General features: G+C 44.6%; 2 protein-coding genes and 1 non-coding gene across 3 annotated transcripts; 2 read left to right on the top strand and 1 right to left on the bottom strand.

The window, feature by feature from the left end:
* On the top strand, positions 1-12,232 carry LOC124665010 (LEAF RUST 10 DISEASE-RESISTANCE LOCUS RECEPTOR-LIKE PROTEIN KINASE-like 2.1). Its single transcript, XM_047202409.1, has 2 exons — positions 1-646; positions 11,099-12,232. Exons 1-2 carry the CDS (start codon positions 565-567, stop codon positions 12,229-12,231), a joined length of 1,215 nt encoding a protein of 404 aa, XP_047058365.1. The 5' UTR covers positions 1-564; the 3' UTR covers position 12,232.
* Positions 12,233-20,708: 8,476 nt separating this feature from the next.
* Positions 20,709-23,601, top strand: LOC124665012 (LEAF RUST 10 DISEASE-RESISTANCE LOCUS RECEPTOR-LIKE PROTEIN KINASE-like 2.7). The gene is made up of 3 exons (XM_047202411.1): positions 20,709-21,499; positions 22,756-22,794; positions 23,298-23,601. The coding sequence occupies exons 1-3, from the start codon at positions 20,782-20,784 to the stop codon at positions 23,477-23,479; spliced, it is 939 nt and encodes a 312-aa protein (XP_047058367.1). The 5' UTR covers positions 20,709-20,781; the 3' UTR covers positions 23,480-23,601.
* Positions 23,602-27,586: 3,985 nt separating this feature from the next.
* On the bottom strand, positions 27,587-27,693 carry LOC124668731. Its single transcript, XR_006991824.1, has one exon. It is a non-coding gene; the product is annotated as a small nucleolar RNA R71 (small nucleolar RNA).
* Positions 27,694-27,957: the final 264 nt, after the last annotated feature.

The following is a 27,957-nucleotide window of genomic DNA, read 5'->3' as shown; positions in this document are numbered from 1 at the left end:
CACCGCAGCCGACGCCTACGCCGCTTCCTGCAGCAACGCCACCTGCGGCGGGCAGACCATCACCTACCCGTTCTGGCTCGCCACAGGCCCCAACTGCGGCTACCCTGGCCTCGGCATCTCCTGCCAGGAGAATGCCCCCATCCTCGACGTCCAATTCCACCAGTACAGGGTCCTGCACATCGACTACGCCAATCACACCGTCTCCCTCGCCGATGTCGACGCGTGGAACACCACATGCCCGCTGCTCAGCTTCAACCTCTCCCGCGACCCCAACTCGTGGCTGCAGCTCACACCCTCCAACTCCAACCTCACCTTCCTCTACAGCTGCAAGGCCAACGTATCCCGGCCCTCCGCCGTGAGACTCGACGGGTGCCCGGGACAGAACACTCTCTGGTATGTGCTCCGAGATGTTGGGGCCACGGCCAAATCTCTCGGGTATGCGTGCGACGAGGCGGTGACGACGCCAGTGCTGAGCTCGCATCGTCTGGGCAACCAGTCGCTTGTTGAGGTGCTCAGCTATGGATTCGAGATGCGTTACGACGCCAAATCCGAGCAGTGCGTCGCATGCGAGCAATCCGGCGGACGGTGCAGCTACGGACGCACCGAGGAGCACAGCGGGACGATGGCGCTAACGAGCGCCAGTGCGGTATGTACTTGCTCCTTTATTTGCTCCTTCAGTTCTATTCGATTTGGCATTTGCTTGACGGCGTGCTGGTAGAGTCGTAGTCTCCTATGCGTGGACTGGAACGTTCTGTCGATACGTGGGTAGAAATCTTCTTACAAGACACACCATCCAAATACCTCACTCCGGGCGTTTGGGAAAAACCCGAAACTTCGGATCGGTTATTTCAGAAAAAAAAAATTTATTTCAGGTTTCAGAAAATGACACCCGAAAATTCATCATAAAAATTTGCTACCTCAGGTTAGGGATCAGGTAATTCATGAATAGCCCAAAGTACATGCAGTGAACAAAAATATGACAGCAATCAGCAGCGTTTCTGCAGTATTTCTGCATATTGACAGCACAAATGATAGAAACAGCAGCATAACAACATTTTGACAGCATTTCAACACTATTTTGACAGCACTTGGACAGTTTTCAACAGCAAACAGTATAAATAACATAACAAAAAAAAGTTGAACTTCGAAGTCCAAACAAGAAGTTAAGTCGATCACGACATGATCGTACATCACACAAGTTCATGAAATAAAACGAAATTGCATAACAAAAGTCTAGGAGCTGGACGTGTGCATGTGCACCTCGTCAACTCCATCTCCATGGCTCTAGGAAGCATTAGACCACCTCAATCACTCTATGGCTTCAATCTCAAGTCCAAGGCTCCAAGCTGCATAGGTTCCACTGATCAGATTAGGCAGATAGGCACTATTGTAGAATTGTATGTCAAACACTACTTCTAGTTTAGTACCAGCGCTATGTTAAGAAGTTAAAATATATCATCACTGAATAAATTATTGACTTTCAATTCTAGCATGATTTCAACAACTAAAGTAGTTCTATATCATCACTGAATAAATTATTGACTTGCAATATTAGGCCCAATACACACTAAGTCACTAACAATATAGTAGGCAAAATTATCCCAATTCGAGTTACTTGTATTGCACAAAGATTATACAACATGTTAAAAATGTGTAATGCTTGTACATGTAGGCTTTAAGGTGATGTTCCAAGATTGACATGCTTGCTACAGTTTTGGAAGTGCATACCCTCCTTTTATCACCTTTTCCTTTGCTAGTGTGTCGGCCATCAAATTCTTCGATTAGCTCTATAATTAATGCAATGAACAATTTAAAAAATGAGAGTTAGAGACAATGATGCGACAAGGCAAGTACAAATACATAAAAATGATGGAATATCATTCCTTTTTTCAATGACAGCTAGTTCCTCCATAGTCTCATGGACATCAATAGGAGTAGTCTCTAAGCCAATCATGCCTACATACTAGAGCTTCCAACCTGAAAGGATTAAGAGAGGTATGGATATTCATCTAAGATACACCTACTTGTGCTGAAAGCCGACTCAGAAGCGAGCATTGAGATAGGAATAGCAAGCACATAATGTGCCAAGTGAGCCAAGATTGGAAATCTACATGCATTGGTCTTCAACCAACCAAGAATGTCGATCTTCATTTCTAGATCTTCGGTATCTTCAGCAAGATATTTATGAAGTTCTGACTTGGCCTTGTACCATTGTTCATATTAAACTTCTTTGCAATTACATCCTTTAGCATGCCTACATGACCTCCCTTTGGGGTCTACGTTTCAAAGTAGCAGGTGTGTGCAACCTCCCCCCCAAACTAAGAAGCCGGTGTTGGCGGCCCGAATAGAGCACTACCGGCGCACGTGTAGGCGCCTATTTAGGACGCGTCGGTGATGCTCTAAGGGTGGAGAAATACGGAATCGGTTAGATTTGCTCTGATCATAATTGAGGTGCCCGAGAGAGACCAGGTTGCTGTGGTGCATGCTTCTTCATCTGAGCAGGTGCATGTGGCTATCGATGACGACGAGGGGGTGGACCGCGGTGCTGGACTCAGCTCACCACAAGCGCAAGGCCAGTGTGAAGGCAAAGCGGAGAAAGGATGCCGTTCGCAAAAGCGATGGCATTGCAAGCAATGAGCCTGAACTCTACATGGATATGACTACAATGGCAGTCCCGGCTGAATCGATAAACAACTTATAAACATTTGGATGATTTGCCTGGCCAGACCAAACAACAAGCCCTAGCCCGTGGATGAAAACAACATACGCTAAAGTGGTTAATCAACCTAACTTGATAAATGGGAAAAACAACTTATCAGTTTTACGATTGCCTGGTGAAAAAGTTGGCTAGCCATGGCACACAAACATGAAAACTAGCCATACATACTTCTTTTGTCCTTAAATAAGTCTACTTCTATCTCTTAGCTTAAGTTAAAATTTTGAAATTTTGATCATACTTGTATAAAAGAGTAGTACTCCATAACATATATGACATCATGTGGCTACTACATTCTATGAAGTGATACTAATTTAGTGTAATAAATGTGGCTACCCTTTTCGAGTATGAGTTTTTTACTTAAGTAAAGAGCTAAAAGTACACTTATATTTAATAACGGAGGAAGTATATATACAACTTGACGAGGAAGGCTAAATGACTCAATATGTTAGGAAGAAAGCGTTGGCTCGAACCTTGTGGTCCTTGCGGCCCCAAAAAAAAATTCAGGAAAATAACTTGTCCATGCTGTCCATATTAATTTCGCCAATGTATTACAAAGTATACTAAATAACCAACATGTAATATGGATCAGAGAAAGTACTTCTTTTTCTTCGAAAAGGGTAGTACTAAGGCTCCATCTTCGAAAGTACAGTCGTTTTATTAAGGTTTTATATCATCCAAGTTATTAGCTTTTATTACTTCTTCCGTCTTTATATTTTGAATCCAAAAGAGAAAAACAAAAACCATTAAACGAAGAATCGAATACACTCACCTCCATACGCTTGCAGCCAGCCTCTCGTACCTACCATTTTTCTCTAAAATATCCTCACTTGCATAATTCTGAGATAAGACAGCTAGTCACCATAGCGCGGAAAGCCACAGGTGATTGTAATTTCGAATCATGGAATGGGTCGTCGAGTGGATTCGTTGAGTCGTGGTCGTATGACACTGACACATAACGATGGAACCACTGGTCGATTTCTCCCAGCACGACTGCCTCGGTCGTCTGCCCTAGCAGATTCCTTTTCTCATCGACCCCTGGATAAATTAACTGGCATTCCTCTTACCTTTTGGTCTCTTCTTCCCCGTACCCCCATAGTGCAGCTAAACCATGCATCATCTGGCCAACGCGTCGCTCGGTGAGATGCTGAGTGATGGGTTCGAGATGCGTTACGCTGCCAAATCCGAGCAGTGCGTGGCGTGCGAGCAGTCCGGTGGGCGCTGCAGCTACGGACGCCTGAAGGACGACGGCTGGTTGGAGTTCGCCTGCTTCTGCGACGATGGCGCTAACGAGCGCCAGTGCGGTATGTATGCGCTCCTATTAATTTGCTCACTCAATACTATTCGACCCTGGCATTTGCTTGGCGACACTTCGCCGTGTGGGGGTGCTCACAAGTGGAGTACTTCAATACGCTCTTCGCGAGTCACGACTCAAGGTCTCGCATGCCAGTAGAGTGCTAATCTGCGTCGATCTGTGGACTAAAACGTTCGGCCCAGATCAAAATCCTCTTACAAGACACACCAATCCAGATATAATCAAATGCAAGAGGGAGCCCGAGTCCGTGGGCACATCTTCTCTTCATATGTTGCTACTTCAAAAGGATTTGGAACTCAATCATTTCTTGGCTAGGGCTTACTTTTCTTTTTGAAATGGGATAGACCCTGGCCTCTGCATCAGTGATGCACACATCCATGTATTACTTAGTTTCCAGAATCCAGAATGTAAACTCTTACGAACTCATTAGTCATCCAAGGTGGCGACATGAATCACCATCAAAATAGATAATACAAAATCACCCTATGCATCTTATATTATGTTAGAATTGAACGCTGCCAACCACTCTGACTCAAGATAGCCCGTGCAACCGTGATCAAATGGGTGCATCCAGAATCCATATGTAGCCACTGCTCCTCGGGAAGGAGATGGGACCACACGTTGATCTAATACATAGTTCTATGGATAACCTGGAAAAATTGAGATTGTCTAGCTATGTTAAAAACAACATCATTTCGACAATTCCACATTACCCAAATTAAAGCACAAATTCCCAAACAAATCCACGCTTTGTCTTTTTATCAACTCCATTAAACCAATTCCCAAACATATTTTAATATTGGTTGGAGCTGGCATATTGAAAGTGAAGTAGATCACCCTCCAAATCAGTTCTGCAAATGGACAACTTATGAATAAATGTTCTACGGACTCCTCAAGATCACAATAAACGCATTTGGTACATCTAGTCCAATTTCTTTTTGCTAAGTTACCATTTGTAAGTAAAACTTTCTTGTTCAAGAACCACATAAAAATTCCATTTTTCAGTGGTACCTTTAATTTCCAAAGATAATTCTTCAAGAAACGAGTATGACCATTCATATAGTAGGCGTATAAGGATTTCACCGAAAAAGCACTGATGCCGTCAGGTGCCATGAAAATCTATCTGGTTCCAGCCATGAGTCCTCCCAAAACCGTGTTTGTCCTAGCCATGAGTCCTCCCAAAACCATGTTTTTAGACCATCACCAATGACAAAAGTACCATGTTGGAAGAGTTCATCCTTCCCACACATTATCCCCTTCCAAAAAGGAGAATCCGTGGGTTTTGCTTGGACTTGAGAAAGGGTTTTAGTTCTAAGATACTTATTATGTAACAACTCCTACCACATACCATCTCAATTAAGTAGCTTAAAAAGCCATTTGCTCAATAAGAATTTATTTTTAATATCAAGAACCTCAATATCTAAAACCGCTTGATATTTTGCTTGGCAAATAATATTCCATTTCGTTAAGCGATACTTTTTATTTAGTTGGTCACTTATCCAGAAGAAACGTGACCTATAAAAGTCCAATCTTTTTCTTACCCCTTTCGGTATTTCAAAGGAAGAAAGATGTCAACACATAATTAATTAGGACAAGACGGTCTCCATATGAGAGTATCTTTCCTAACCAGCACCTTAACTTTCTTTCAAAGCGGTCCTCAACTGGCTTCGATTCTTTGTTTAACAATCTCCTGTAATAAATTGGAATTCCCAAATACTTGAACGACAGCTTACCTACTCCAGAACAAAATAATTGTTTATAATCATTCTCAGCTTCTCTAGCTTTTCCGAAGCAGAAAATCTCAGTTTGATCGAAGTTAATTTTTAAACAGGATGGATGTTCAAATAGGCATAGAATGAGTTTCATGTTAACTGCCTTGTTCAAATCATGTTTCATAAAAATAATTGTGTCATCGACATACTGTAAGATCAATAACACCCCCCCCCTAGAAGGTGTGGTATCGATCCTCCTATTTGGTCGTCCTCTTTTGCCCTTGCAATAAGAATTTCTAACATATTCGTGACAATATTAAAAAGCATAGGAGAGAGTGGATCACCTTTAGAGTTTGAAAATAATGACCAATATCATCATTCACTCTAATACCAACACCCCCCTTGCACAAACCTTGCTACCCATTCATACCACATACGCAGAAATTCTTTCATGCACAAAACTTGTTGAAGAAAATACCATTTGAACTTGCCATACGCCTTTTCAAAATCAATCTTAAACAACACCCCGTCCAATTTCTTTCGATGTAATTCATGTATAGTCTCATGTTTGGTGGACATGTTTCTAGGGCACATGTTTGGTGGACATGGTTGGTTAGGGCTTACATTGGTTGACATGTTTTTGGACGCTTTTGATACAATGGAGGAGTGGTGGCTATCCTTCGTCTTCCCCAATGGTACTAGAAGGGAATCGTTTGCTTTCCTCGTCATGCTTGTTTCTTGGAAATTTTGAAATGATCGCAACACTAGAGTTTTTCGCAATGTATCTACTATACTATCCGTTGTTGTAGATAAGATTAAAGGAGATACGGTGCTTTGAAGCGCCTCGGGTGCTAGGAGCTTGGGATCTATCATAACGCGAGAGTGATCCTTTTGTCCCCGAGCAAATCTAGGATTTTGTAACAAAACTAAAACTCCTTTCTTAATTAATGAGATGAGGCAAAGCTTTTGCTTGCATCCGTTTCAAACAAATAAAATAAATTGCACGTAGTTAAAACCTTGGCAAATGGCTTACAGTGCAAGTTCTACAAATAACCAGACAACAACCACTTGTCACTCCCAACACCCTACTATGTATGGTGGGATGGAACAGACAACCTCATGATTGCATCACAAACCCAAAAAAACTCCACTTGTAGTACGACCACGAGTTCATGGCTCCAAAGCTAACCAGGCCAACGTGCCTCCCTTCATGTGCTAGAGGAGTCGACGAGTAGAAGCCATGATCTAGGCGAACTTGTAAAAGGTATCGCCTTCATCTGTCATGACATACATTGAGCCCGGCAAAGTCATGCCCTCGGTAGCAGCCAACACGGATAGTGCATCGCATCACCACTAGCTTCCAATTAATTCATTGACATCTTCAAGAAAATATAGTAGTTTTCCAGTCCAAATACCATTAATAATGAGAAAACAGGAAGCTAGCCTATATAATGAGGAAGTATTTCTCAAGCTAAACCTATACATTACTACATGCCAAACTGCGCGTCCAAGTATTGATTGCCAAGCTTTGCCTGGCTCCGGTGATGGAGAGGCGATGTAGGTGGCGCGCCTTCGGCTCGCGCTAGTGTTTGTAGTTGTCGCTAGGTGGTCCAAATACCTATTTGTAATTTCTATTATTTTTAGATCTCTTTATGCTACTTTTGATAATTTTTAATAGATCAGTGGAATTTCGCAAAAAAATGGTATTCACTCGTATTTATGTCTTCGTTTTGTTCTAACTAGACCAATGTGTCAGAATATTGCTCGAGCCTTCAGTAAAAGAAAGAAGTGTCAGAATCCTCTACACGGGCTTATGCTCTTTTTTTTTGATTGATCGAAGGTAGAGGCGACCTCTATATTATAGTTACATGGAGAGCCAAGCGGCAAAAAAAAACGCAAAAAAGGGGGGGGGGGGGGGGGGGAATTCACAACCAGGATGCAGCCATGGCAAGGAAAGAACAAAGAAAACTTAATCTGTCAGCTGGACCGCCCACTGTCCTTTGTTTGGAGCTTCGTGATCTCTGTGTTTTATTTTTGTAAAGGCCATTTTATTACTTAAAATTTAAGATTACATCCAGTCTCTGCATAACCAACATGAACATGACTGTTCAACATCCATCATTTGAGTAAAAAAGATAAAGGCTCAATACATGTAATCAGCGTGAAACTGCATCGAGGCCTAAGAAGACGGAGCAAGCCTAAGATTATGCTGCCACCTATATCGGGTAATATAGTCCTTCGCCGTGCCAAAAGCTTTATATCTTCTGCAACCTGCCAAACAAGGAACCGTCTTGTGTAATGCTTTGTTGTTGAAGATTTCTCCATAACAGTTTCTGTTTCAGGGTGGATGACATTCAATCAGAAAGAAAAAAAGAACCAATCGGTTCATGAGAAAACTAGCAATGGGACCAAGTTTGTAAAATGAACCGTATTTTCGAACAATCTAAAGTTGGAACTTTAAATTTAAAAAATCTTGGCAATTCAAACTTCCCCTTGATCTACAGTTTATCTGTGTCACGGGTACATTGCAAGATATATACACAGCTTTCTCCCCGTAAAAACTAAGCTACATAGAGTTCAGTAAACTTGTATTTATCAACTCATGAGAATTTATGTTCACATAATGCAGGGGATATACGCTCTTTGCGCTTGAAGAGACAAAAACTATGTAACTGACATCTCTCATTCTCGACTTCATCCTTTTGCTTCTCATTTGTGCTCATACTTTTTTAATAACAAAATATTATCTCAGAAAATTTCATAGATGTGAATGACGGTCAGTGTCAGCAGAGGTAAGAGATCAGCAAGCAGAAAAAATGATCTTTGGTTCAGCTTTTATTCGCCAAATGTGAGCAAGGTGTCTGCGAATATTGCCAGCCAACTGGCAGTGATAGCCCAAACCTTTTTTAAGGGTGGAGGCAAAAGAGTTGCCTCCATTCGTTAAATAAGAAGGGGCGTCATGACATGACAAGTTTTAAGGTCCAAGGTCCAAGAGCAAAAAACAAGATTGCTCTTCCAAAATTACATGACCCAAAATGCTTTGTCCCCGCGATGCTAAGAGAATTGGTGGTGGATCCAATTTTTTATTTAAGACTCTCGAGTTTCGCTCCTACCAAACAGTCCAACTTATGGGCATGGTGAAGGAGGCCATAGTTTTTCGGTTTTAGGAAGTCATGAAAGTCCACCATGACTTGACGGTGAGGTCGGAAGTCCACTCTTGCGTTCGGATGGAGGGAAGCCCAAGCCAATCTTTGGCCAAACCCCAATGCCTCTTGGTGAACCGGCAATGGCAGAAAAGTTGTGCCACCGTCTCTTGAGTTTGCTTGCAGAGCGGGCAAAGGACACAATTGTTCCAACCTCTTTTCTCAAGGCGGTCGGCCGTCCAAAGCCTATTGCGAATAGCCAAACACGCAAAAAAACTTGATCTTCGGTGGTGCCCAAGCCTTCCAAACCAACCTACTCATGCTAGTAGCCGTGGCCCTGAAGAATTGGGCTTTATATGCCGACTTCGAAGAGTACCCACCACTTGGCGTTAGGTTCCAAACAATAGTGTCTTCAATCTCCTCTTGGAGGTGAGTGGGGTTGAGGAGGGCCCAAAGCGTAATATACTCTTGATTGTGTGAATAGATAAGGACTCATCCATCTTTATCTTGGAAATCCAAGAAGTGTTATGAAGATCTTGTTTGACATTCCAGTTTTGCCTAGAGGAGGCATCGAAGAAAAGGAGCGCAATGTCTTTGGGCTTTTTCCCAAGTAGCCAAGAAGAGTCCCAAAAAGAGAAATATTCCCATTCCCAATGGTGATTGTTGTGGCGGCGTAGAAAAGATCCAGGTCAACATCATTGTAAGGGTTGCCCATCCCAACCCATAGCCTCCTGGGGTCACGCCATTGTATCCAAGGCTATCTCAACTTAAGATCCCTCGCAAATTTGTCAAGGTATAGAATATCAAGCCCCTAAAGGCGGATCGTCGTACAGACCGCTTCCCAATTTAGCTTGCATTTTCCTCTGATAACCTCTTTGGTGCCGACGGCCCATAAGAAAGCCCTCTCGATTTTTTTCATACTAGCTAGGCAGCCCGGTGGAATGTTGAGTGGTGTGAGGTGGAAAATTGCTTGTGAAGTGAGCACGAACTTGACAAGAGCCCCACTGCCAACTGTGCTAATGTTCTTTCCATCCCAAGAGACAAACTTTCCGACAATTTATCCTCAAGCGTTTGAAAGTCGGCCCTTTTTAGTTGCCAAACCTAAGGGGGGGGGGGATATTTCATGGGGAAGGAGGTGCGGATCACTGGCAAGTGCTCGAGCACCACATCAAGGTCAATGTCATTGCATATAATTGACACCACCCTGCTTTTTTTGGAATTTTGTATCAACGCCAGTGACCTCCCCGATAGACTCAAGGGTGTAGGAGAGGTTTTGTATATCATCCTTGTTAGGGGCCGCAAAGATCGCCGTATCATCCGCATAGAGGGAAGTTCTAATGATGGCTCTGCTCCCCCTAATTTTTTTGAGGAACACAAGATGAGTGGAAAGCTCAAGGATGCGTTGGAGAGGGTTAATGGCTCAACTCTCCAAGTTGAATCACAGTCTCAGAGTCACTCCATCGCCATTGAATGGAATACGGCTGATGAGTGAGGGTGATCTCATGAACTTCAGGCCAGATGGTAACAAACCAGATCGGCACCACACCGCCAAAGTTGCATCCGTGCATAGAAGGCATGGCCTGTGCATACCAGATTAGGCCCTAATGGGCCCACGTAGCAACTACCAAAACCAGGAGCATGTGGCCACACGTTCCACGACTGTACCGCACCGCAACTCCACAGGCTCCACCGCTGCTCTCCTGTGCCACATTCGGAAGCGGGGGCAGCCGCCACCACGGTGATGCCAGTGGCATCGGTGGCGGGGAAGAACTAACGGAGGTGGCAAGGTTTCCTTCGAGTCACTTCCCATGAAGAGTGATGCGAGAGACGGGAATATGTTGGAAGTAAACTTAAACTTGCAGGGATAACCCATACATTTGTGTTGCTAGATTAGTTAAATGTGGTTTATATTTATTTTGTAGTATGTTAGAATGTTTTAATATAAAATATCTTGTAACGTAAATACACCATTTCAATGGGAGATCAAGTCCCTTGGCAAATTAAATTTCGAACTTTAATATGAACTGGTATTTTACCATCTATACTCTTTCCAGAAAACAGTAAATTATGAACAAGTATTAACTAATCGCATACGTTTCTCTTATTCAAACTCTACACCCTTTCTACCAATGTGGTATGCTAGATAGATTCCACTTCACAAATCTAAGTGCTATTGCAAGTCCTCTTAATTCCTTTCTTCTTTTATGTGCAGATATAATAGCAGGCAGCTCGAGCATAATATTTCTATGCCTACTATTTTTTGCATGTTCATTGGGCTATAAGAGATATGGATCCAAGATTATATCAAAGGTAACATCAAAAATTAAGTCCGTCATAGAAAATTGGACCGGGAAGATATCAAAGCGGACGCAAAGGATTGAGTCTTTCTTACAAAAGAATGGGACGCCATACCCGAAAAGATTCAAGTACGCAGAAGTGAAAAATATAACAAAATCTTTTGCTGCAAAGCTGGGTCAAGGTGGATTTGGTGCTGTTTACAGAGGCAACCTCTCTGATGGTCGACAGGTAGCTGTCAAGATACTACAGGCCTCAAAGGGTGATGGGGAGGAGTTCATTAATGAGGTAGCCAGTATTAGCAGAACTTCGCATGTCAACATTGTGGCTCTTTTAGGATTTTGCCTCGAAGGATCCAAAAGGGCTCTCATCTATGAATACATGCCTAACGGTTCACTTGAAAGATATGTTTTCAAAAGCAACTCTAAAGACGCAATTTCTATCACTTGGGAGAAATTGTTTCATACAGCAGTTGGCATTGCCCGAGGACTTGAATATCTTCACTGTGGATGCAGCACCCGCATCGTGCATTTTGATATCAAACCCCACAACATTCTACTGGATGAAGAGTTCTGCTCTAAGATTTCTGATTTTGAAATGGCAAAGCTGTGCGTAAATAAAGAGAGTATTATCTCCATCGGTGGTGCAAGAGGAACAATAGGGTATATTGCCCCAGAGGTTTTTTCAAAGCATTTTGGAGCAGTGAGCAGCAAGTCTGATGTCTATAGCTATGGAATGATGGTCCTTGAGATGGTTGGAGCAAGGGAGAAGAATATCAATGACAGTGAATCTAGCAGCCAATATTTCCCACAGTGGATCTATGAGCATCTAGATGATTACTGTGTGAGTGCTTCTGCGATGAACGGTGAAATTACAGAGATTGTAAGGAAGATGATAGTGGTTGGGCTGTGGTGTATACAAGTAAGTCCTACTAATCGACCAACAATGACTAGAGTCGTAGAGATGCTAGAAGGGACCACAAGTGGCCTGGAGTTACCTCCTAAAGTGCTTTTAAGTTTTTTTGAAGATCGAGTTATGAGTTTGAGTTGATAAGCAGATATGAATTTTTGATGAAAAGGACCACCTGCTTCAACAAATTGCCAGAAAAGACCACCTACAAAAAATATAGCCAAAAAAGACCACCTCCCTCTGGCGGCAGGGCGTGCCAAGCGGCACGTGGGCCTGCCGCCGCTGTCCCTGGCAGCACGTTAGAGGCGATTTACACAAAAATAACTCTTTGTTGCAGCTATAGCACAGACTGACCCTCCGGGCAAACTATTTCACCCATCTAACCCTTTTGTGTGGCGCCACACATGGCAGTGTGGCGCCCGTGCCTACGGCGCCACTCTCCCAGCCGACGTGGCGCCCTCGACGCTGAGCTGGTGCGCCGATCCGACGTGGCAGGATGTGTGGCGCCCATGGGAGGAGCGCCACACTACTCTTTATATATAATGTCTGTCTACAGATAACAGAAGACTGTGGTAGCTCAATCGGATGAAGCCTTTGCTTCCCAATCCTAGGTCATGAGTTCAAACCTCCTTACCACTTGAATTTATTTTTATTTTTAAAAATTATGCTAGACATTGTAGTATGTTTAAAACATGAAATCTAGCCTCGTACTGTTTTGTAGAGTTTTTTTTTATCTTCTCTTGCTTGCAAACTAAATAAACTAGTAAAATGAAATTGGAACAATCCCAGGTCAATTACTTCAATATCATATCTTTCCTCTGCTTCTTCACCGCTAAACTGAATAAACTAACAAAATATGCATGGTAATGACATGGCTTGACAAATTGCTTAGCTCGAGCACCAAAGATTTGACGGCTTTTACATGCCTCGACAAAAAATCAATGGTTGCTTTGAGTGGATCCAAATCCATAACAAGAATGCTCAGTACGTGTAGCGAGGCTAAGGAATGTGTTTGTATCGTACCTATCTTTACTAGATACATGATTGACGTTGAGCGGGATCACCTTGGTCCGATGCTCAGCAGCTTCCTCATGGCAACAAGAATCAGCGAGAGCAGATTAGAGAACGAGAAAAGAGTTGGTTCGAACTAGCGCGGAGGGGACACAAGATTACCTTGTGGCATGGCTTCCATGGTCACGTCCTTTGCTTCATGTCCAGCGACCCAACAATCTCCAGTATGCAAACAAAAAGGTTGCCACATTTTCAGCTCAGTCTCAACCATGTATTGGCACAGAACACATACTAATAAGTTGGAAAACAATGGCACATTACACAGAGGCAAGCTAGTTGGCACCATGAGAAACTAGGCTATGTCACAGCGGAAAAGGGGAAAAAGTAGTACCGCCATGGGTGGTGGAAGAAGGAGTTTGATCGCTGTGCGTACTGCTCTGAGAACTTACACATAATCTCCATCGATTTATCCAACCCATTGACTCCTACCCATCAACTCCTCTGGCTGCTCAAGGAGTGAAACAAGTTGATAAATGAATTGAGCTGATTTCTTGATGAAAAAAAATGAATTGAGTGATGTAATTACTATGAAGCCATTTCAGTTTGTTCTAGTCAGTAAAATAGATACACTGTAGTATGTTCAATCGGATGAAGCCTTTGCTTCCCAATCCCAGGTCATGAGTTCAAACCTCCTCACCACCCGAATTTATTTTTATTTTTAAAAATTATGCTAGACATTGTAGTATGTTTAAAACATGAAATCTAGCCTCGTACTGTTTTGTAGAGTTTTTTTTTATTTTCTCTTGCTTGCAAACTGAATAAACTAGTAAAATGAAATTGGAACAATCCCAGGTCAATTACTTCAATATCATATCTTTCCTCTGCTTCTTCACCGGTAAACTGAATAAACTAACAAAATATGCATGGTAATGACATGGCTTGACAAATTGCTTAGCTCGAGCACCAAAGATTTGACGGCTTTTACATGCCTCGACAAAAAATCAATGGTTGCTTTGAGTGGATCCAAATCCATAACAAGAATGCTCTGTCTGCGTAGCAGGCTAAGGAATGTGTTTGTATCGTACCTATCTTTACTAGATACATGATTGACGTTGAGCGGGATCACCTTGGTCTGATGCTCAGCAGCTTCCTCATGGCAACAAGAATCAGCGAGAGCAGATTAGAGAACGAGAAAAGAGTTGGTTCGAACTAGCGCAGAGGGGACACAAGATTACCTTGTGGCATGGCTTCCATGGTCACGTCCTTTGCTTCATGTCCAGCGACCCAACAATCTCCAGTATGCAAACAAAAAGGTTGCCACATTTTCAGCTCAGTCTCAACCATGTATTGGCACAGAACACATACTAATAAGTTGGAAAACAATGGCGCATTACACAGAGGCAAGCTAGTTGGCACCATGAGAAACTAGGCTATGTCACAGCGGAAAAGGGGAAAAAGTAGTACCACCATGGGTGGTGGAAGAAGGTGTTTGACCGCTGTGCGTACTGCTCTGAGAACTTACACATAATCTCCATCGATTTATCCAACCCATTGACTCCTACCCATCAACTCCTCTGGCTGCTCAAGGAGAGAAACAAGTTGATAAATGAATTGAGCTGATTTCTTGATGAAAAAAAATGAATTGAGTGATGTAATTACTATGAAGCCATTTCAGTTTGTTCTAGTCAGTAAAATAGATACACAGTTGAACTACTACTATGAGTTGCAATATAGAAGCTTTTATAGTTTTAATGATGACAATTACAATGCATAAAAATTGCACTCCAGAGTCAGTTATACTGAAAACCATTTTAGTTATATCCATGCATATTGCAGATTCTTACTACATCAAGAAACCATCCAGATAATATTCAAGGCTGTATATACCACAGTAATACTGAGTGTACAGGGACACATTTGTGCAAAGAAAGTGTATAAAGAGCATTGTTTTTCCTTTGAGAATCTAACATTCATGTGAACACATTGGTTTGGCCTCAAACGGGACATCCCAAAAATACCGATGATACTTACGTATTGTTCAATAATGTTGACAAATAATCCATGGTTAGATGTTGACAGTACTGTTGCTTGCAGATGGCTAGAGTTTTCAGTAGCTTATCAGTTATCACTAGTGTGTTCAGTTAACCCTGTCTAGCTCCTTTACGTAAATGCAAGTATTGGTAGCAGATTATTTTCTTCAAGTAGCAATGACTTGCTTATTCACATCAGCATATCGTTAGTAATTAAGCTCAAAAAACGACAGCGCTAGGAAAATAAGATGACAATTTGTCTTGGTTTACTATTGCCATGGGTAAGTGAGGCTGGAACTTGAGGGAGCATCTGAAGATGTCTACCTGCTCGAGCTAGCGGTGAAGAAGCAGAGGAAAGATATGATATTGAAGTAATTGACCTGGGATTGTTCCAATTTCATTTTACTAGTTTATTCAGTTTGCAAGTAAGAGAAGATAAAAAACTCTACAAAACAGTACGAGGCTAGATTTCATGTTTTAAACATACTACAATGTCTAGCATAATTTTTAAAAATAAAAATAAATTCGGGTGGTGAGGAGGTTCGAACTCATGACCTGGGAATGGGAAGCAAAGGCTTCATCCGATTGAGCTACCACAGTCTTCCATTATTTGTAGACAGACATTATATATAAAGAGTAGTGTGGCGCCCCTCCCATGGGCGCCACACATCCTGCCACGTCGGATCGGCGCACCAGCTCAGCGTCGAGGACGCCACGTCGGCTGGGAGAGTGGCGCCGCAGGCACGGGCGCCACACTGCCATGTGTGGTGCCCATGGGAGGGGCGCCACACAAAAGGGTTAGATGGGTGAAATAGTTTGCCCGGAGAGTCAGTCTGTGCTATAATTGCAACAAAGGATTATTTTTGTGTAAATCGCCCACGTTAGAAGGCCGGCCAGCTCCGTTAGCCAGCATCGAGGCAGTGGCCCATGCCGCCACAGGCGTTGGCGGCAAGACTGCAGTCAGAGCTCACGTCCGTATGGCCGACAGTCCCCGCTCGCGCGGCAGTTTGCCCAGTAAAACAGCGCACTTGGAATGCAGCTTCTGCCACCATAGTTGGTTGCCGTACACGAGTTTAGTCCTTGTAGTATGTGGGAGCGGGAAAGAGCCAGATTTAATATATCACTGATGGAGGGATCGATCAGGGCATATTTTCAATGGAGCGACGTCTAAAATGTCCACCTACGTCTATTTCCGTCAGTCTAAAAGAATCATCAATCACGTCCTCTAAAGCGTCCCTCAAAGCTATTTGGGACGCGCCAGATAAAAAACCCTCCGCATCTTCCAAATCCGTTTTTTGTCCGGCGCGTTCCGATACGGTGTCCGGCACCCCGAGCCCGTCACCGCCCCACGGGGATGGACCGAGGACGCCGGACACAACGAAAAGCGAGGCGAAACAACACGGGCCCGACCCGTCAGCGGCACAATAAATTTTAACCTAACCGTCGCCTACCTCACGAAGAAAGTTATTGGCGCGCAGCGACGGTGCAGTTCCCGCAGAGACGCAGCGACGCGTCTCGTCGCGCCTAGCTCGGCGTGCCGACGTTAATGAGCGTCACCGCTCCCCCGCCTCCATCCGGCATATAAAAAGGGCCGCCTCTCATCGTCCCTCTCACACACAAACCCTAGCGCCTCTCTCCCCAATCCTAGCCGCCACCATCTCAACAAGAGTCAACGCCATGGCTGGGAGAGGCGGAGGCCGAGCTCGCGGTCGTGGTCATGGCCGCGACAGAGCTGCACGCTCGCCGTCGCCTGCCACGCCGTCGTCTTCCTCGTCCTCAAGGGCGACCCACGCGGCATCCAGAGGCTGCCGGACTCCTTCACCGAGTACGTCGCCGACGATGACCGCCCAGGCACGATGCATCTGCGGGAGGCTAAGTGCGGCTACTACCGGTGGATCGTCGACGTGATCTACGACGCGCGCGGCAAGATGTACCACCACATCGGCTGGGAGAAGTTCGCGCGCCACCACAACCTCGAAGCCGGCTTCATCCTCCTGTTCTCCTACTTTGGCGACAGGGACATGAGCGTCAAGGTCTTCGACGAGACGCGCTGCCGCCGGGACTACCATGGCGACAACACCGACGAGGACGACGACTGATGAAGAGTGTTGTTTCTTCACAGCGAATACGTGCACGGAGGTTTCTATCTGTTCTCCCTCGCAAGAACCAACAGGGGCACCGTCACCAGCGGCGGCTGCACCAGTCGATCCACCTCCGAGACGAGGATGTCGAGCCTCTCGATCTCGTCGTCCGTCATCGTCGCCGGAAACTTGAACTTCCGGCCCTCCGCCATGGTCGCCTCCCATTCGTGGAAAATGCAGGCGATGAAGTCGTCGCTGTCGTCCTTGGCCTCCTCGTTGTGGTCGTCGTAGTCCTCCTCGTCGTCGTCGTCCTGTGGAGGCGCTGGCATCTGCCGTGTTGGACGACGAGGTGGCGGTGGCCAGTCAAACGGGAAGTCCATATCACCGAGGAAGCCCGCCTTTCTCCTCGGATCATGCTCGGTCTTGGGCCAGGTGCGCCAGGTGTTGTAGTCGACGACAAAGGTGGGATCGGCGTGGAGGTCCGTCGGTAGGTACCGCCACCTGCGCCGGAACTCGGCGCTCTTGGCTGGCTCACGCAGAGGCACGGGCGGGATAGGCACCCGTAGGTGGCGAGCCGCCAGCCGCCGCCAGGCAGGTGCATGTCCCGCTAGCCGTCGCACGGCGTCTAGTTCTTGTACATGAGCCACGCCACCTCGACGGGACCATGTTCGTCCGCTCCGCCTTCTTGGTGCTGGGGCTTCCAGATGCCTCGGAGTTATGCTTCTTCTTTCCCATGATTATGCGGTGGCGCGCGGCGGTGAGGGGTGGGAGTGGAGGTATCGGTGGTGTGGGCAATGGCAGGGACGATGCCGGTCGACTTTTAAGACCGGGCGTGCGCGGGACACGATGTCATTGATGGCGGCGCAGAAGTCAGCCGTCGCCCGCCAGTATGCATGTAGAAGAGGCAACCACGACATTGATAGCGAAGGCTGCGGCGCAGACACTGATGCAGAAGCGGTGCGCCCGATACAGTCGTATAGCTCGCTGCCAGGCGGGCCTGTTGGAAAAATGAGTGGTCACTTTGCGCGTCCGCGCAGCGTCCCGCGACGCATCCTGGACGCAAATTTGTGCCGCGTTTGCATCTCTGTGGACGGCCCGATCACTATGCGTCGTCCCGCTAGAGCAAGATACAGACGTATTTTTCGACTGCGCGAACGCAAACGGTCACTCAACGTCCGTTTTGCGTTGCTCCGTTGGAGATGCCACGTGTTATAATGCACTATATCTGGCCATGGGCAGCCCGGCCCGACGGCCCAGCCCGAAAAACTCGGGCTTGGGCCAGAAATGTTGGCCCGACTGCCGGGCCGGGCCGGGCCTGGGTAGCCCGAAAACTCACTTTAACACTACGGCCCGGCCCGCGGCCCGACGGCCCGACGGGAATTTGGTCGGGCCGGGCCGGGCTTGGGCCGGATTATTTTGCGTCGGGCCTACCTCGGGCCGGCCCGAGGCCCGGCCCGGCCCGACACATGCCCAGGTAAATGCACTCAACGTACCCTGGCTAGCAGTGCCCCTTCGTTCCGCTTTGAATGCAAGGGGAAGGATGGATTAAGAAAACGAACGTGGCATGTCTTGCCGCCAATGCCGGTGGCAGCATGGCCCACTGCCTCAATGCTGGCTAACGGAGTGGACTGGCTTTCTAACGTGCCGCCAGGCACAGTGGCGGCAGGCTCTGCCGCCAACATCAGCTGCGGCATGCACCACGTGTTGCTTGGCACGCCTTGCCGCCATAGGAAGGTGGTCTTTTTTGGCAATGTTTTTTGCAGGTGGTCTTTTTTGGCAATTCATTGAAGCAGCTGGTCCTTTTCGTCAAAAATTCGTTTGTAATGTGTTGTTCAGTAGTGGCAAACCTGCAATACTGCACATGTTAGTCAGTAGTATAAATTTAAAACCTACATTTAGTGTTGAGTGGTCTGTAAGCAGTGATGGAACCATGAACTGGAGTTCAGTATTAGGGCTTATTCATGTGACACTACATTATGGCATAATGTGGATGAAATTCGCTACACTCTTTTGCCCAGTTTTGGTTAGATCAGTCGCTGAAGCCAGCCTGGTGCATTATACATAGAACATTTGGTTCAACTTGAAATTTCAAAACCCTTTCAAATCAATATAGCTCAACAGAAATTAAGATCTCTCTGGACGTGTGGACGCAATCAACAATCGTGTCTTATTGCTTTATGTGTGACCGTATTCTAATATATGTTTTACGAGCTGAATATTGGCTTGTGCTCCTGTGCTTGCTCGATTTTTAAGCAAAGAGCAAAAGTTGGGATTACAAGAACTAATCCACCTGCTTTCATTAGGAATGGGCCATCCGGTCAGAGTAAAGCTACCTGCACAACCATTAGAGCAAGTACAATAAATTCTAGTCAGCTAGCTACAATAATTAAAATAATATATTTGTGTCTAGTTGAAGGAGAAATAAGAGAAGAGAAAATGTAAGTGGGTTCTTATGCAAAGGCTAGCTCTAGCACGTGCTTCTAGCACTAGTAGAAAATGAGATTTTAGCACCGGTTGGTAAAGCCCATATATACCGGCTGCCCAACCGATGCTACGCATCCGGTGCTAGGCGAACCGGTGCTAAAGGGGACACGAACCGGTGCTAAACTGTCTGCCGCGGCAGGAAAACATCTCAAAACGTTGCCGCATCAGAACCCCGCTACCGGTGCCTTTTTTTTATATCTTTTTTTTTTTGAATTATTTTCCACTCCCTCTTTTTTTCTACTTTAGTTATTTGACAAGTTTAGTCTCTAACTACACTTATCTCTAGTCAAATTACTTACTCGTGGTAAAATTTCCCGCTCGATCACCCATCCTCCCACTACTCTAGCACTAGCACGCTTAACTTCGCGCGCATGTATGTGATACAAGTATCATATCAATCCCATTAACATGTTGGTCGATGTCATATTTCTTTATTGTTTGAATTTCAAATAATTCTTTTAATAAAAAAGAGTAATGATGTAATAATAATATTGAATAAATAAATAAACATTAAATTTTTAATTTGTTTTATTTTTAATTTTTTTAGTTTTTATTTTTTTGCCAAATCTAAAAATTTGAAATCTAAAATTGGGTAAAAGTAATAGTAATCTTTATGCAGGATGCAATTATTAATTTTAATTTTTTGAAAAATAAAAAAATCCTAAATTTATAGGAAAAACTAAAATGTTCCTGCTTTCATATTTTTATTTGAAATTTTAAGAATCTAAAATTTAGCTAACCGGAATCTTCCTGCCTCTACTGGAAATTTTCTAACCTTTGCTCGTAAACTCGCGGCAGCTAGTCACCATCGTGCTGAAAGCGACAGGTAATATTGCAATTTGGAATCATGGGATGGAACGAGGAAAGGTCGTCGAATGGATTAGCAGCTCCGTTGACTCGTGGTCATGACCCCAAATTTCCACATGCGATGGAACCACTGATCGCCCTCCCACCAGCCCCAGCACGACTGCTTCTCGGTCGTCTGCCATGGCACAGCTTCTCATCGACCCCCTGCCCCTGCATAAACTGGCATTCGTCTTCCCTTTTGGTCTCTTCTTCCTCCTCCCTCCTAAGTCCAGCTTACGATGCATCATCTGCTCCTCCCGGCCGTTGTGCTCCTCTTCGCCGCAGCCAAAGCCTACGCCGCTTCCTGCAGCGACGCCACCTGCGGCGGGCAGACCATCAGCTACCCGTTCTGGCTCGCCAACTCAGGCCCCAACTGCGGCTACCCGGGCCTCGGCATATCCTGCCAGGACAACACCCCGATCCTCGACCACCAGTTCCACCAGTACAGGGTCCTGCGCATCGACTACACCAATCGCACCGTCGCCCTCGCCGACGCCGACGCGTGGAACACGACCTGCCCGCGGCTCACCTTCAGCCTCTCCCCCGACCCCAACTCCTGGCTGCAGCTCACGCGCTCCAACTTCAACCTCACCGTGCTCTACCACTGCAAGGCCAAGCTACCCCGGCCCTCCGCCGTGAAGCTCGACGGCTGCCCGGACCAGAGCGACACCTGGTACGTCCTCCCCGATGACGGGGTCACCGGCAAAGCGTACGGGCACGGGTGCGAGAAGGCGGTGACGACGCCGGTGCTGCTGAGCAGCGCGCATCGTCTGGCAGCCAACCCGTCGCTCGGCGAGGTGCTGAGCGCCGGGTTCGAGATGCGGTACGACGCCAAGAACGAGCAGTGCGGCGCGTGCGAGCAGTCCGGCGGGCGGTGCAGATACGGCCGCATCGAGGAGCACGGCGGGACGGGGTTCGCCTGCGTCTGCGACGATGGCGCTAACGAGCGCCAGTGCGGTACGTGATTTCGTCCTTTCAATACTCTCTGCACGAACTGGAATTTGCTCGCCGAACCACGCGCGCGCGCGTCTTCGCCGTGGTGGCTGCTGAGTGCTGATCATGCACACGACCTTTCGCGCGCTTGCGTGTCGCGAGTCGCGACCCCAAGTCTTGCGTGCTGGTAGTGGTAGCCTGCGTTGACCGGTAGTAAAGCTAAGCTGCCATTGGTAGACCGGCACGCTTGATTACGACCGCTATGCTTGCAGAATCGTTCATTAAGATAGACATATTCAAATACTAGCATATCTGCATATGTAATTTCGAATGTTTGCATTCAGACCCGGCTTGGCGGCTTAACAAGTCAGACGGCAAGTGCAGGACGGCATAGGATAGCAACCCCCATCAGTTTGATAGGGTGTTCCCTGCCAGTGCCAAGCTGGTAGTATACAGTTGAGTCTTCAAAGCTAGCTACTAGTTGATACCGATCTTTGTCACTTTCAGATTACTAGGCACGGTATTTCTAAGTGGCACACTTGAACAAACTGAAGGAACTACTAGCTAGTGAAATGTTAAATTGTGGCACATATATAGGCTAGTCGTCCAAACATATGTGAAAACTGGGAGAACCTTTTTTTCAGACAACCAGGGCACAAGTGCCTGGGCACAACTTTCCTGTTGATGTACTACTTCTGTTTCTAAATATAAGAGGAGAGTTTAGATTGGACTATCAAAACCTCTTATATTTTGGAACAAATTAAGTATAGTACACAAGTAACAGTTCAATTCGTATATGAGTTCAGACCCATTACGAAAAAAATACCATGCAACACACGTAAAAAAACAAGACTAACCCACCGATTGATGCAGGAACAACTGTGGTATTTTATTAAGGAAGTGGTGAACTAGGGCTGCCTAGCTAGCACATCTCATGTGCTAGCCAGTAAGCCCCGGGTCTTTCTCCAACGCATGTGAAAGAAAGACATCTTACTCAATTATTATTACTCTTATTAGGCAGCGAACATCACATAACAAAAATTTCGAACCATATTTTGGAAGGAACAAAAGTAGGAACTAGAGATCTAGAATATTCTTCGCAACTCCCTCTTACGGTACAAAAGTAGGAACTAGAGATCTAGAACAAAAGTAGGAACATAGGATCATTTTGATGACACAGTGATAAGCTACGGTACATCAGTATATTATTACAAGCTCCATAAATTTTCAGAAAATTTATAATTCATCTACTAATGAGCATTTGTGTTCAAATATTGCAGGGGATGCACAGTCTTTACGCTTGAAGAGACAAAAAATATGTAAGCGAAATCTCTTATTCCTTGAATTTGTTCTTTCGTTTCTCACTTGTGTTCATATATATTATTATCAAACATGCTAGTATCTCACTACAAAAGGAGCAAAAGCGACTTGATATAGAAACAAAAAAAAGATGACACTCCAAAAGGTTTGATATCGCAGAAACGACCATCTGAATGGCAGAGCCACTCCCTGGCAAATTAAATTTGGACTTTAAACGTGAACAAGCATCTTACCATCCGAGCTATTGCTCCTACTTTGTGAGATATAACTTGTGTTGATCTTTCCATTATGTGCATAAGCTTTTGTATTTCCCCCCTACCTTGGTGAATAGGTAGAGAACCTGCCAATTTAGTCAAATTCCTTTTACCAGCCACACCCTTTCACAAGTATGAACGATGTTAATACACACATAGGGTTCTCTTGTTCGAAGTTGTTCCATTTTGAATGATGTGGTATAGTAAATGACTGCAATTTCTCTTAATGTCTTCGCTCCTATTTGCAGATAAAATAGCAAGCACCTCAAGCGAAGTTTTGATATGCCTAGTATTATTGGCATGTTTGTTGGGCTATAAGAAATACCACTCTGCACTTTCGGCCAGTCACCTTCCGTGCTCCTTTCAGGAGCCTGCCGAGGTTTCCTTGAGCCTCTTGGCGGGTGATGCTGGATTTGGCTCGTCCATATAGGATGCAAGGTCGCCACAATTCGGAGGAGGATCTTTTTCCCCGAAAATTTGAATTTTAGGCTTCGACACTTTTTTCGTTGTTGTGTTGGTTGGTGGAGCATATGTCCTTGGTGTCGGTTTCTTCGTCAACCGGTGGGGGCCCAAAGCAGATTGTATCCGGCTTAGCCATGTATCAAAGGTAACATCTCCGAAAAGGCATCAAGGATTAAGACCTTCCCATAAAAAAATTACCAAAAAGATATCAAATCCAACACAAAGGATTGAGTCTTTCTTACAAAGAACGGTACACCCCAAAAAATATAAGTATGCAGAAGTGAAGAATAAAGAAATAGTTTACTAGGAAGATAGGTCAAGGTCATTTGGTGTTGTTTATAGATGAAACCTGTGATGGCTTCGAGATAGCTATCACTCAAGATTCTAAAGGACTCCAAGGGTGACAGAGGAAAATAGGTGTCTTTCTTTAATGGGATAATTTTACCAACACAAAATGTAACATCCAACAATAAAGACAAAATAGTTTACACATGGCCTCTACATAATAAAGATAAATGCAACCCCACAAGAAGAACTTAAATTTCAACAAATAACTCCGATGATGACGAAATGAAACTAAAGTGCATGGCGTATCTATGCTTTGTAGAAACCTCCTGAACTGATGGCTCTACTTGTTTACATGTCGCCATAAAAATCTCCTTGTGCTCCGACCGCTGAAGATGGCCAAAGTACAAAAGCAATGGGTACATGGGTAGATAACCCACAGAGTAGAGGGAATCTTATTTTTGTAAAAGAACATTGTCATCATTCCTGCAAATCCACAAAGACGCCAGAGGGCTACCTCTCTAACCAGGATATGTTTTAAATATCTCAACGAAATTCCCCATAGCCAGACCTAACATATTAGTAACACTTTGGGGTTGATAGAAATTAGATGCAACATGAATGTATGACAAAGCTGCGGCACGAGTGATTTTGAATTCAAAAAAGATGCCTAATTGTTTCATCATGGTGACAAAATCAAAACTGATTATTCCCATGCTAACTATGCCTAGCAAGATAATACTTTTTTTTAAATATGTTTCCCCTTCTTAGGTACCATAAAAGATGGAAATCCTTACGGGACCTTATTTTCCATATTGTCTTATTATTGATTGATGCATCCCCATAAACTAGGGCTTAGTAAATTTGTTTGACCTGGAACAAACCGTTCTTATGAAAGTTCCAGCGGTACAAGTACTAAGACAATGTTTACTAGCCTCTTTGGTAAGGTAATTTTGTTTAGCAAACATTAACCAATAAATCTTGCCTAAAAGACACATTTGGAAGTGATATCGCTCGTACTTCCTTAATTCTAAATGTATATTTATGTCTAGCGGTATGATAGAGTCCTTGGTATTCAACACTCAACAGTATATTCCCAAGCAAGGGTCTTTCCAAAATCTTATTTGCGAACCAGGAAAATTTCAGATGTTAATCGGGGGCTCTTATTTCTCTATGGAGGCACCAGTTGCAATACCTAAATAGGAATAAGGGAGAGGAGTAAAAGAGAAAGTCAAATCCTAAAGTCAAAGGCAGCCCACAAGGCAGGATGTCCATAAAGGAGAACGAAGCCCACTATTCCCATCGGTGCCCATCCCTCGTGGATCAAGGAAACTCTCCTCCATGGACCAAGTACATGGCAAAACAATACAAACATGATGTAAATCACACACAATAATAGCCTACTCTCTCGATCCCGATATACATGACGCATGAATTTAATCAGAAGATTCTTTTGATCAAGCCAGATATACAAATATGGAGATCTACAATATCAATAGATTTTTTTTTCTCGAAATGGGAGCATACCCTGGCTTCTGCATCATGACAATGCACACAGCCATTTATTTAAAAAAAGTTCAAAATAGTATCTTTTACAACTCATGCATCACCGAGGATTGATACAAAAATCAACCATCGAAAATAACACATACTATGACTACGCATCAACATAGTCTTCTAGTAGGTCGCCAACCAGCCTGGCACAAGATATCTTGAGCGACCATCAGGAGCCGTGTGCATCCAGAAGCCATAGCATCCCGCTGCTCCACCAGAGAGAGTAGGACCTGATCAGAGTCATATTTGCATGATTTTTGGCACCCTTTCTTGACCTTTTGGTATCATTCTAAGCTGATTCTGGCTATAAACTGAATGCTACAAGTATAATATTTGGTCAAATGAACAAATTCATAGTCCAGCAATATTTTTTGCAGATTGGTGCGACAAGGCACACAATTCTTCATATTTGGACAAGTTACTACTACTGTCAATGGACTGAGGAGCTGAACGTGAAGGAAAGATGAAAAGAATGGGCTAAGATGAAAAGGAGAGGGATCAACTTGTGCTGAACCGGGAGAAGTAGAGGGGCATGATTGCAAAGAACCAGATGAGACCGAGCCTTTAATCCCTAACTGCATCCTGAATTGAGGCTGGCACTTCTCTCCCCAAAAAAAAAAATCATCAAGCTTCCGCTCCACCTACGGCCGCCGCCGCGGTCAGGCCGGCGTGGCGACGCGCCACCAAGCAACAACCACATACCCGCTGCTCCTCTTCCTGGACGAACCGGCGAAGACGACGGCAACCTGACGCCCTTGCTGCTGCATCCCGTCTGCTTCAGCGACCCGGCGACGACGCAGTCGTGTGGTGCTGAACTGCTGGTCTGCTGCAGGTCTGTGACTTCGTCAACTCCAGCATCAACGACTTCCTCTTCACCAACCTGAAGCTACATCTGGGTTGAATCCGGTCGAAATCGAACTCTGTCCCATATCTCCTGCTCTACTTTGTTGTTGTTCTTTCTTGGTCCACAGAACGCTGTGTTGGTTCAGTTCGACCCCTCTGTCCATCTCTTTATTCTCTGAAATTTCTTCTGAATTACTGCTGTCTAGTGTTGTGATTTTCCAGTGTAACGATCTGTGCAAGTTCAGTAGGTTATATGCTTATTAGTGAGACCCAAATCGTTGCCTGTAACTTTGTCCTAGTATGTACGTGCACTTGCTAAACTAGTCAGTTGTGTGAATTCAACTTGTAAACGTATTCAGTTTTTAGTTTGTTGTATATGTGTCATGAGAACTCTCTCTCCCTATCTCAAACTTGCTTTCATCCCTGTCTTTTATGTATGCTTGTGCTTGTGTCTTTAAGTAATAGTTGTTCTGTTCATGGTTAGTATCTAAATCGAAAATCACAAAAGTATTATGCAGTTCCAGTGAGTGAAAATTCTATCCCTTTCTTGAATCTCTACCTGTTAGTCTGCATTTAGTTTAGATTTATTTCTCTTACAAGTCATACCATGTGTTGTGTGGCCTAGCTTTAGCCGAAGCTCGATAGCCGTTGCCTAGTCCCTGCGGAGAACACGACAACCTGCAGATTTGGGCGTAATACCCACTGCTATATAGCATCGATCAAATTGGCGCCGTTGCCGGGGACTAGCGTCGAGTATTTGTGTTAAGTTGAAGACTAGGTTTAGTGTAGCTTCTATTTTATTTCTTTTTCCCTCAAAATTATGTTTCTCTGTTTGTGTTACCTTTCTATTTTCTGTTCCTTCGGCTTATTAGGGTACTAACCCTCTAAGCTTTGTCGTTTGTGTCTGTGTGTAGAAAAGGTTTCTTATTTATCTTAGGATATTGTTGGATGCTTTGTGATGAAAGAGAACCATTGACTGCTGATCCTGATCTTGAGAAAACTCTACAGCAAATCAGAGAAGAAGGGAGAACCACTTCTTAGAGATATGTGGATTCCTAACCACCGAAATGCTACAGCCAATGTTATTCAACCTCCGATTCAAGCCAACAATTTTGAAATCAAGCCGGCTCTTATTACAATGGTTCAACAGTCGAGATTTGGTGGTTCATCTTTAGAAGATCCTCACGATCACATCACTCAATTTCTGGAGTATCGCAATACAATGAAGTTAAATGGTGTTCCCGCGGAATCTATCAGATTACAGTTATTCCCTTTCTCACTTCGTGATTCAGCAAAAGTATGGTTAAATACTCTAGCTGCATATCAGAAAGATACATGGGAACATCTATTGCAGGCCTTCTTTGAGAAGTACTTTCCACCGATTAAAGCAGCAGAGTATAGAGATCAGATTACAAGGTTCACACAGTTTCATGGAGAGAGCTTGTATGATGCCTGGAATAGATACCAGAATCTAATCAGAATGTGCCCTCATCATGGCTTGGAAAGGTGGCTTGTTCTGCAAACATTCTACAAGGGATTGACACCTCACACTAGGGAATTTGTTGACTCTTCAGCTGAAGGAGGGATAATGAACAAGACATTGAATGAGGCATTTAGTCTAATCGAAAGCATGGCCACACATCATGTTCAGTGGTCAAATGAAAGGGCAGTATCAGCGCCCCAGAAGCCTGGAATTTATCAAATTAACCCTCAAGATGCTTTGGCAGCTCAAGTTGAGATTCTTAACAAGTCAGTTGCTCAATT

This window comes from Lolium rigidum, chromosome 6 (assembly GCF_022539505.1).
Source record: "Lolium rigidum isolate FL_2022 chromosome 6, APGP_CSIRO_Lrig_0.1, whole genome shotgun sequence".
NCBI lineage: Eukaryota > Viridiplantae > Streptophyta > Magnoliopsida > Poales > Poaceae > Lolium > Lolium rigidum.
This window is presented reverse-complemented; position numbering and strand designations above follow the sequence as displayed.